The 10791-nt window shown below is 36.9% G+C and overlaps 1 protein-coding gene across 1 annotated transcript in view; it reads right to left on the bottom strand.

Moving 5' to 3' along the window:
• Positions 1 to 2063: 2063 nt before the first annotated feature.
• The window catches only part of cacnb2b (calcium channel, voltage-dependent, beta 2b), a 24251-nt gene continuing 15523 nt past the window's right edge, over positions 2064 to 10791 (bottom strand). The window contains 12 exon segments of the mRNA XM_037681821.1: positions 2064 to 2780; positions 4029 to 4202; positions 4425 to 4520; positions 4649 to 4800; positions 5956 to 5964; positions 7324 to 7433; positions 7539 to 7597; positions 7711 to 7791; positions 8888 to 8913; positions 9000 to 9061; positions 9410 to 9549; positions 9720 to 9842. Coding sequence (XP_037537749.1) covers positions 2064 to 2780; positions 4029 to 4202; positions 4425 to 4520; positions 4649 to 4800; positions 5956 to 5964; positions 7324 to 7433; positions 7539 to 7597; positions 7711 to 7791; positions 8888 to 8913; positions 9000 to 9061; positions 9410 to 9549; positions 9720 to 9842 — 1749 coding nt within the window.

Here is a 10791-nt window from a genome sequence, read left to right as displayed (position 1 = left end):
TAAACTTTTGACTGTTGTACAAAACAATATGATCTAAGCAAACCTTAAACGAAACAGTCAATCCAGACATGTTAAATTAATCATACATACACGATGTACTGAACAGTGAAACAGGCTCTCTGTTTCTTTTTACATTTACAGAACAAGGCAAATATGAAGTATATACAAATGCATAGATTGTATTCAAGCAATATGTTTTGTTACAAGAAGATGCATAGTGTATCCAGCATATAATTCAGTGTCACCATAAGACTATTCATGCTTCCAAACAGATCAAATGCAAGACAGTAGATAAGCTTATTACAGAAAGTAGGAAGCACATTATGACTTTTGTTTAGAATTGGAAAAAAAAAACTAATTTTATGTATCAATGTTTAAAATAATATAAACCACTGGCTTCAAAGATGCACTAGTTGAAACACAGTAAGAGATAAGGTGTTGCTATAGCAATAATAATAATAATAATAATGAATAAATAAATCGGATTTTCAGCTGTTTGTTGAACTTTAGGAGAAAGCAAATATTTTGTTTAATTTTGAGAAAGATATAATTCTAAAACAAATATACCATTGTTAAAAAAAATCCCATTGAAGTTGAGTTTTAATGTTCTTTTACATACAGCATATTCATGATGCAATCTTGGGCAGTGAGATTTCTTAAACTGTGTGCATTTTTTTATTGACACAAAATAAATGGAGGTCAATGCTCAAGTTTAAGCTCAGTTTTAAATATTATGTACTTGTAGTTTATTATATATAAATAAATAATAATTGAGTTTGTCTCGTCAAGATGAGTGGGAAAAAAAAACGGAAAAATTGTAGACATTACCTTCTTTACCTTATTGTTTGAAGAAACATATCAAATGTATTGTTTGATACTGTTTGCTTAGGCCCGCTTCACTGAATAAATCAGTCATGATGCTAATGTGCTCAAAATAGTTTTTATCTTGCTTTTTTTAAGGTTCTGACATGCTCTTTTCAGCTGCACGTTCCCACGATAATCTTACCACACGCACCCACAAACTCACCATGACCAGAACTCTGTCCTGGCCAGACATTCTTGAACAGTGTCTTGATGAAGCTATGCCCAAATAAATTATGCCACACTGGCACAATGCTGAGTGTTGAGGATTTAGCTCAGGCATGAGGTCAAGGTAGGCATTACTGCAGTCCCCATGAGCCAAAACATGCTTGGTCTTTGCAGGGTGTATAAGTGCTACACAGTATGTTGTCATTGTATTGTATGTTCCCATGCAATGACAAATTTGGTTCTCTGCATTTAACCCATCACACCTGGGATACACCCGGAGCAGTGGACAGCTATTTAAGCACTCGGGAAGCAATTAGGGATTGGGTGTCTTGCTCAGAGACACCACATGTGGGAATGGCTGGAAGTTGAACCGCAACTTTCTGGTCCCAGGTCGGCTGCCCTACCTATAGCCCATCTCAGCCCCTAATTGGTGAGAGGGAGTTGGTGAGCTTCTGATACACGAAAGGCTCTCAGTTACATGTCATAGCTCATGATAGCGTCATAATCTATTTGAGCCCCCATAAAACATCCATAGTGAATTAGGTGGGCTTATGGTCATGGCGGGAGCATATTAGATTACTAGGTGAAGCACAATGCACACAGTGGCAGCATATGGCAGGAGAATAAACCACCACAATGGAAGGTTTATGCTTTTCAAAACATTCTGAATCTATTTTGTGCCATGATGCATAAATGGGGAACCCATTATGTTCTTCAAGCCTCACTAAATAACTCACCTAATCTCACCAAATCCCATCCACAATCTGACATATTTTCTATGTTGTGCCTCTTCTTTAACCAGTATGAACAGATTTACACAAACCACTAAGTGAACATCAGTAAAAATTGCACTAACGGGTTAAAATTGTTTTTGAAAAGAAAAGGTAAATAAGTATAAATATAGAAAGTAAAAATACCATATATATGGCCAACAATGAAGAGAAATGTTGCCTCCAAACAGGACTTTACTCCGTCAGTGCATTTTAAATTGAGCAGCATGAGTCTGTGCACCATCCTGCTGTAGAAACAACAGTCTAGTCTAGATAAGAATCTCTGTGCCACTGTCAGACATCTTTGTCTCTACCTCTGTCTCTGTCCCTGTGTCTTTCTCTGTCTCGATCTCGATCTCTGTCCCTGTCCCTGTCTCTGCTGTAGTAGTGGTGGTAGCTGTGATGATTGTGAGCAGGATAGTGATCCGTGTGGTGCGTCCGTGTTGGGATATGCTGGTGATGCCGTTGATGTCGGTTGCGTTCATTGTGCTCCTGGTCATAGCCATCCCCGTCGTGCAGCTGGTTGTTTCCACGTAGGCGCTGGTGATGATGGTGGTGGTGATGGTGGTGGTTGCTGCTGTGATGATGATGGTTATGGGACTGTTGGTTGTAGTGTGTCTCCTCCTCCTCTGCCCTATCTACCACATCCTCCATCTCCTCCTCCCTCTCCTCAGGAGGGTGACTCCGTGGAAGCCTTTGAGTTTGATCCCTGCCTGACTTTATATCCACGCCTCTGGGTATTTGGCTGTGCTGGGTGTGGCTGTGTTGCTCCGTCCGACGGTGATGATGGTGGTGGTGATGATGGTGGTGGGTGTGTTGGGGTTTCTTTGGTTCAATCAAAAGATGCTCCTTTTCCTCTTCTCTTTGGCCTTCCTCAGCTCTCTGCTCCTGATCTGGGACTGATGGGGTCTCAGAGTCTTGGTGGTTCTCACGAGAGCCTTTTCTCTTTGGGGCAGCGGACTTCTTACTCTTCTGCTCATCCTTGGGCAAAACACCAAAGCACAATGTCATATAAGTAGTTCCACTTTGTAGTTTGCACATATTCAATTTGAGAAAGCAAAAAGAGTGATATGAAAGCATTTTATGTCCTAAAAAATGTAAAGGTAATGGATGGAATTGGTGGAATATGGGAGTATTTAAAACCTACAATTCAACTTACAATGTACTTTTTTTTTCAATTGATTTGAGCAAATTTTTTTTTGCATGCAACAATACAACAAATTTTGATAAAATATAAAACTAATGTGGTAAAGCCAAAAACTGAAATTCCTAAAGTGGCCACTTGGTGTCTTCAAACACAAAAGGTCTTCTAGTCTATTTTAAACTGTACACCTTTAACGGAGAAATAAACTTCATATATGGTTGGTGCATCCATAGATATCATATAAAAATGTTTATATAATATCTGTGGGTGCAGCAACCAGTATTTTTTAAATACATTTATGCTTATTTTATTAATTTGAGAGGTAAAAAAATAAAAAGCAAATATGTTTGCACCCTTTTCTCTTCACAGCCTTCAGTTTGAGGGATCAGATGTTTTTTTTAATTGCTGCTTGACAAAAAAAAAAAAAAAAATTAGTTCCTCACAAGTTTAAGGCTTAACCTGCTTTACTGTTTCTTTTATAATCTACAATGCTTTCCATGAGTGGAGGACTTAAACGGAAAACAAGCACGTTCATCTTTCAGAAACATTTTGTGACAGAAGACATTTTTTCTTCTTTATCTGACATATTTAAATAAGCACTTTTAGGTATTTTGTAATACATATTAAACCATAAGCCTATGTTGATATATCATGTTTATTATGCATGGTTAAAATTTTCTAAGAACATTGATGTCTAATTTTTTGGCAGTTTGACATGTTGTTGTTCTCTTGATTTGTGTGGAAAAACAAAGTAAATATATATATATATATATATATATATATATATATATATATATATATACCTATCTTCTTATTTCTGGCTCTATTTGTATGTAAGATTATTTTTATTTTATTTTAAACTGGTTTCTCATTATGGGGGTTTCTCACTCACCAGGGGTTGGCCTATCTTATTTCTTCTTCAACTTTGCGGTGTAGAAAGATGAGAAGACATGAAATGAAAATGTTAAATGAATCAATGGAAACTAATCTAGTCATAAATCAAAACACATCAAATGAATGAGATGAAATGAAATGAGAGGGTGGCTTTAGATGTTGTCTTTTATGTAATTTTGTGTTTTATGCACCGGTATTGATGTGGGACTGGCCGGCAGCGTGTTCTCCGCCAGCTGTGCCACCAGTGCATTAGCAGGCTCCATCTCTGGTGGGTGTGTTGCTCTCCAGTAGGATTCAAGGTAATCGGCGATGTGCTCACAAGCGTCTGACAGCTGGTTCTCATCTAAGATGACATCAAACATTTCCTACAGGAAATTCAGATGAAATATAAGGTTAAGCAAACAGACAACAAACTGATAGAGTGAAGAGCACGCAAATCTGTGAGCTCTGCAATGAAGGATTTATTGTTTATTTTATTGTTGATTTATTTTGATTATTAATTACTGGGATTTAACATGACAACACAACATGATAAGAATCTTGTTTCTTTGTTGGGTTTGGGTCATTTTCCACCAGATGGCACTCACCGGCGGACACTGAGCGAGTTTGTCGGCTGCTACAAGCTGAACATTAAGGTGTTTGGTCTGAGACTTTCCTCTGGTCTTGATGAGTCTTGTCAACACCTGCAAAACAGATGTAGGAAATAGGGATAAATAATCTGAGTAAAATAAAGGATTCTTTTAAATTTTTCCCCTAATACACAAAAGAAAGTTTTGGAAAACAGTTTTCATTTGGTCGCACGGACGCTTACTTTCGGTGAAGAAATCTTCACGTACACAAGGATTGGTGCGAGGGAGGTTTTGGACACCTGCAGAGGGTGGTTGACTGTGTCTGCATCTAAAACCACCAGCTGCATGCTGCGGGCCAGCTCAAATATCCGCTCCACCTCGCCCTGGATCTGAGCTGGAAAAGCAAAAAGCAAAGGTTTCAAGATCTTTAACACAGAATAGTTAATGTTGCACATTTCATATAAATATGGGGTGCCATTTGTAAAGTTGTGCATCCAAAAATTAACATCAATATTTTGACTTGTTTAGCCTTTAATAAGAAAAAAACAGGGGTTATTTTTTTCAGTCATATTTTCACCATGTTATTCATACATTTATAAATGTCATAGTTCCCAACTAAATATTTAATTTACAAGATAAATATTTAGTTTGCAACCTAAATGTTTAGGTATAAATTTAAATATTTATTTTGTACTCAAATATTTACTTCACTAACTAAATATTTAACTTGCAAGTTAAGTATTTAGTTTGTAAACTAAATATTTATCTTGTAAATTAAACATTTAGTTTTGAATTATGACATTTATAAATGTATGAATAATATGGTGAAAATACGACTTAGGAAAAAAACTATTTTTTTCTTATTAAAAGCTAAATACACCAAAATATTGATAATTTTGACTGCAACTTTACAAACGGCACCCCATATATATATGTTTATATCTCAGCTGCAACATTTTAAATTTATTATAAGACTATCATTACATTTCATTTACAACAATTCCAACTAAAATTGTAATAATTGTTTATAGTCACTGTTACTATGCTTATTTTGAATGACTTTACATAATATTGCAAGAGCAGGAAGTGATCATTTCACATAATTATTGAACGTTTGAGTCAGCAGAATATCAGACGCTGCACAATAAAAAATAAGTCTCAGACAATTAATTCATCACATTTAAAACCTTCAGACAGCACCTATTGAAAGACATGATCTAATTAGGTGATGTATTTTGGTTTTCTTGTAGTTATAACTAACACATTGACTCATGGGAGGAGTAACTTAAACATTCACCACTAGAGGGAGAGCAGGAAAGCAGGACGTTATGACCCTGGTTTAACTCACAATCTAAAGACTTTTCGTCAAAGATCAGCTTCTAACTCTGAAACTGTAGATGATGAATTTCATTTTCTGTCTATATAATGTTCACAGCACATAAAGGTGAAGGAGCACTGGCTTCTTGTACTGATAAGAGGCAATAAAAGGGACATAAAAGGTGGAGCTCTCAAAGACACAAGGACTACCAGTGCTTTCAGGCATACATACCAGCGGTATCTGGAATCAGAGAGCAATGTGAGAAACAAGAGTAAAGAAACCTAAGTAAATGTTGTCCCCTCGTTGTTCCTCTTCTAATGAAGTGCGAGGGGAGGAACATATGTGGTGAGGGAAGGACTTTGTCTATCCTAAAGTACGTCACCAGGACACAATTTACACTTAACTGAACAAGTTACACAAAAAAAGACACACCTGGGCTGCCAACATGAAGTGACTGTACAGCCAGAAATTATAAGATTTAAGTTAACATAACATTAAAATAAACTATCTAAAGTACAGTAGTACCTACTGTAACTTGGGTTGAACAGATTTTTTAAAACTGCTCCAGTGGTGTATTTGTAATCTTGTTTCCAAGATGTTGGTTAGTCTGTTTGATTTATCACTTTGGTTTCAAATAAAACATCTAAATATACATAATGCTAAAAAAAAAAGGTTTTCAGGTCAATACTTAACTGGTTTCACAAAGATGAAGCTTCTTGAAAATAATGATAACCTTATTTTCCCTGTAAGTTCCTGATTTGTGTAAAATTTTGGCTAAGTATTGTCATAACTATTTCATAAACTGAAGTGACATGACATCTGTTGCAAATTATGTCATCTTGATAATAATCTCACTTTTCACACAGTGCTTTATTTATTATCAGCGGTATCGGTTTTCCCAACAAGATCTTTAATTGGATCAAAGATATCTGAACTGTATTGATATTAAAATGTTTCGTTATGCTTGATTTGAACTTCTTTTCTCTGAAGAGACTTTTGTTGCAGATCAGTGAACAAAGATTTTAAAAACTCCGCCACAAACGTTGGGTTTTGACTAGATAATGACCATTTTTGCATCATAATGATAGCCTTTTTTTTTCTTAACAATTACATAAGCACAACATTGTAGTTCTGTTTTGTAGCCCAGTATTTATTCTCAGGAACACTATGGTAATTATTATGAAACTTAAAAACAAAGCAGTTTAGCCTTCTCATACAATAAAGACACACAAAGACGAACAACCATTCACTCTCTCACTCACGCCTAGGGACAATTTAGAATAACCAGTTGAACATGCATGTTTTAAGTATGTGGGAGGAAACCAGATTACCCACACATGCACAGAAAACATGCAAACTCCACCCAGAACCCCCGCCCAGCCGGGATTTGATCCGACAACCTTCTCGCTGAGAGGCGGCCGCTCTTCCGATTGCGCCACCATACCACCCCAAAAGGAAATTATATAAAGTTATTGATTTAGAGATGAATTTAGTTGTATTTCCCTGCTTGATAGTGTTTGAGTTGTCTTTATGCATACACTCCTATTAAAAAACAACTTCTCAAAGATCCTGCACCACAGCAGGGTGATAATTACATACCTAAATTAGATCGGGTGTTGGATCGGTCCATTAAGGCCTTCTTGCCTGGATTGCTGAGGATGGAGCGTTTAGCCAAAGAGATGTCAGCGGTGACTCGTGTGATGGTAACTCTGGAAGAAACACAAACTAACTTTGTATAGAACTCTAACTTTCATTACGCTTCACTGTAAGTAAGAAAAAAAGGTGTAAAACTGAGGAAATGCATAAAAACTCACCTTCCTTCAAACCGGTGCTTTAAATAGTCAAAGAGTGCTTTTTGCATCATATCTGTGACCTGGAATTAGACAACAAAACAAAATATCGCTTTAAAAATCTGTATTTAATCACCAAAAATTTTCATCAGCAGTATTTTTTCGTAGGTTTTATAAAATGTGAACTTTAAATCACCTCTAAGCCCTTCAGCGACGGCCCCATGAGAACCACAGGACGCATTGTAGGCACCACATCGTACATGCTGACCTGCTCCCCCTGTAGGCACAAAAAGAAGATGTATGAAAAAAAAAATTTAATTGTAGGGCAACTTGATTGATCACTTAATTTTCTTTGTTGAACATGTATTGGTTTGTGAATTACTGTCAAAGAAAAAGCTAAATTGCATTCCTTTGCAATTTTGAGTTTGCATTTCTTTTTCTATTAGTATTCTAAACAAAGCTCCTGTACGTAACAACGGTGGTAATGAATATTTTATGAGCTTGGGGTATCTTATATTAGTCAGAGGAGATGTTTGCTGCAGGACGATGAACAGTGTCTCACTGAATACATGTCACAGTCTAATCTGCTGTTATTTGATTGGCTCTGTTCACACCACCGTCCTGGTTCTTGTTTCAACACTAAACTTGCTGGATAGTCTGAATTTGTCAAATGTTTTAATCTGTTCAGCCACTTTAAAAAAAAAAAAAAATGCTTTCTTGCATTAATTCTACCTACGGGTGAAAATTAAAATCTGATTGAATATTTAGTTGCAAATGTTTGGAAAAAATAAAGTAATCCTCACAGATAGCCGTTGAAACTTTGCATAAAGTAACTAACATTCCTTGAAGTAATTCATGTTCCCACTATCTTGCATGGTATACACTCAAAGTATGTGTTGGAGACAACTCTCAGCTACTACCAGATCAAATTTTATCTCAATATCTGTCAAACTGAGGAAGCTACGGCCTTTTGGGTGTTTGCTAAAACTGATTAGCTGTGGCGAATTTCTTGACTCAATTATGACTCAGCTGCAATCAACTGATTACTTTCTGAATTTCATTAAATCTGTTAATTGGCTCATTAGACATTTTGCTAACTCACAGATGGGAACACATGCACGCACCCACAGCCAAATACAGAGCTGCCTGCCTTTCATGGAAGCAGATAATCATTAAATTCTGTAACTGACAATTTCAGAGCAAATAAAATCACACTTTTGACGTGTTTTGATATCTGGCTTAAACTGATACGCCTTGCAGATGTTTCTTGTATAAAACCATGGAGTAAGATGATGTTAGTGTGCAAAAATACTGTCAAAGTCCAAACCAATAAGCGGAAAATAGTAAGAATCATATGTAGTTGTACTACTTACTGGTTTCTTTTTCACCTGCTGATTGGCTGTTCACATACAAGCACAGAAACTTAATGTTAGCTCAGCTGTCATAACACGTGCACGTTTCCCTTAGCTGCACACTGAAACTGACCTTGTGATGGAGGAGTGTATTTCTTGGAGTTCATATCTTGTGCCACTTGAGATGCTGCTTTGCTTAAATGAAAATTAATAATAATAATAATAATAATTTGCTTGCAGTGATTTGCTCAATTTTCAACACTTAAATAAAAGTAAAAACAAATCTTGAGAAACAATGCTTCTCAAATGAAACTGCTGCATAAATCGCAGGAAGCAAATACAAGTTCATCCCATTAATGTCATTGATGAGCAGAGAAGTGCATCAAAAATAAATAATCTTCTGGGACCAGACTTTTGACCTTTTTGCATCATTTAAAACAAATAAAACAGTTTTTAAATATGAAAATAAATACTTATTTAAATTAAAAACTGAGTCAAAATCATTCTAGTTTTGACTTTTGTTGTGCAGCTTTGTCGTCATACTTGGCTAAGGCCTTGGCAGCTTTCCTTGCTTGGACTTCTCTTCTGATGAGAATGGTTTCCAGGTTGACTGGGCTGGGGACGAAGCCCACCACACCATCCTCCTTTACAGGCCGTCCAATCCACCAGTCGTTGCTAAATTTCTGACCAATAAAAAAAATTAAAAATATATAGTTAATTAAAAAACTTGACTCGCTGATGTGGCTCATAGTTTACCCTATAAATGAGATAGATAATAAAAGAGTGTCATGGTTGATTTTTTTTTTTTTAGTGGTCTTTGTGTAAAGTTTGCATGAAGTGTCTTCTTCCAGACCTCTTTGACATGCAGGAAGTCTTTGGCCTCAAAGGTGACGGCTTGGCCCGGTACGGGGACGTTGTCGTCGTCAGCTGGTGTGTAGGAGAAGTTGCAACGGACAGCGAATGCCACAGGCTTGTACTGAGGACACGAGATAAAAGTTTAAACTCTTGTTGCATTAGCACAATCAGACAGTTTGAAGATTTATTTGCGGTGCGTATGCTTAAAACAAGATCTAATTAATATACTGTATATGTGTCACTTAAGGATGTTTTCCAATGACACATAAACATGCATGCTGAAATTGCACCTTATTTAATATTCAAGTTAGAATTTAAATAATTTAAATTTTAAAAGTATGGAATTACAGTAGTCCCTCAGTACTTCACGGTTCGACTTTCGCGGACGCATTCTTTCGAGGGTTTTCAAAGTGAGGTCGAACATGAAGGAAAAAAAATTAGTACACGACAAGATTGTCAACTTTAATATTACTCACGTGATTGAGACAGTACAGGACACTGTACAGTAAAAAGTTCACGAAACAATAAAATACTTCAGACAGGCACCACCATTTTGTAGTTTTCTCTCAATAAGCCTATATTGTATTGCCACTCATAAGGACTACATTTCCCTGAAGGCAACAGTTTCCTGCAAGCCCCGTTGGCTTCTGCTGAAATATTTAGAGGGAAAGTTTTGATCTTATCTGAAAAAGTTTGGTCCTTTACAATGACTTCAGTGTGCAGCGGATTTAGAGAGCCGCACAAAACTGGACCAGAACCGTAGCAAAACCAGACCCATCGGCGAACCCGAGCTGGTAGCTGGCCCGCAAGGACTTTCAAGCAGGGATGTGCAGCCGTAGGTCCGGCATTCTCTCTGGAGCCCACTGCCACTACCCTGAGCCAGAGAGCTGACCAGAACCGGCAGGGAAGGTCCGCCGAAATGGAACCAAGTCGGAGCGGAACCAAGCCGCTGCTGTTCTGCCAAGCTGCTGAGGAAAATTTAGTAGCTACATATACGAATGTTGTTAAAATGACGTTGGTTTAAGAGTTGAGAACATTGCAAGAGTGGGAAGGTTTTATAAAGCTTATAT

The sequence above is a fragment of the Nematolebias whitei genome, chromosome 9, assembly GCF_014905685.2.
Source record: "Nematolebias whitei isolate Nwh7 chromosome 9, NemWhi1, whole genome shotgun sequence".
Classification (NCBI taxonomy): Eukaryota; Metazoa; Chordata; class Actinopteri; order Cyprinodontiformes; family Rivulidae; genus Nematolebias; species Nematolebias whitei.
The sequence above is the reverse complement of the archived record's forward strand: the minus strand, read 5'-3'. Positions and strand labels throughout refer to the sequence as shown.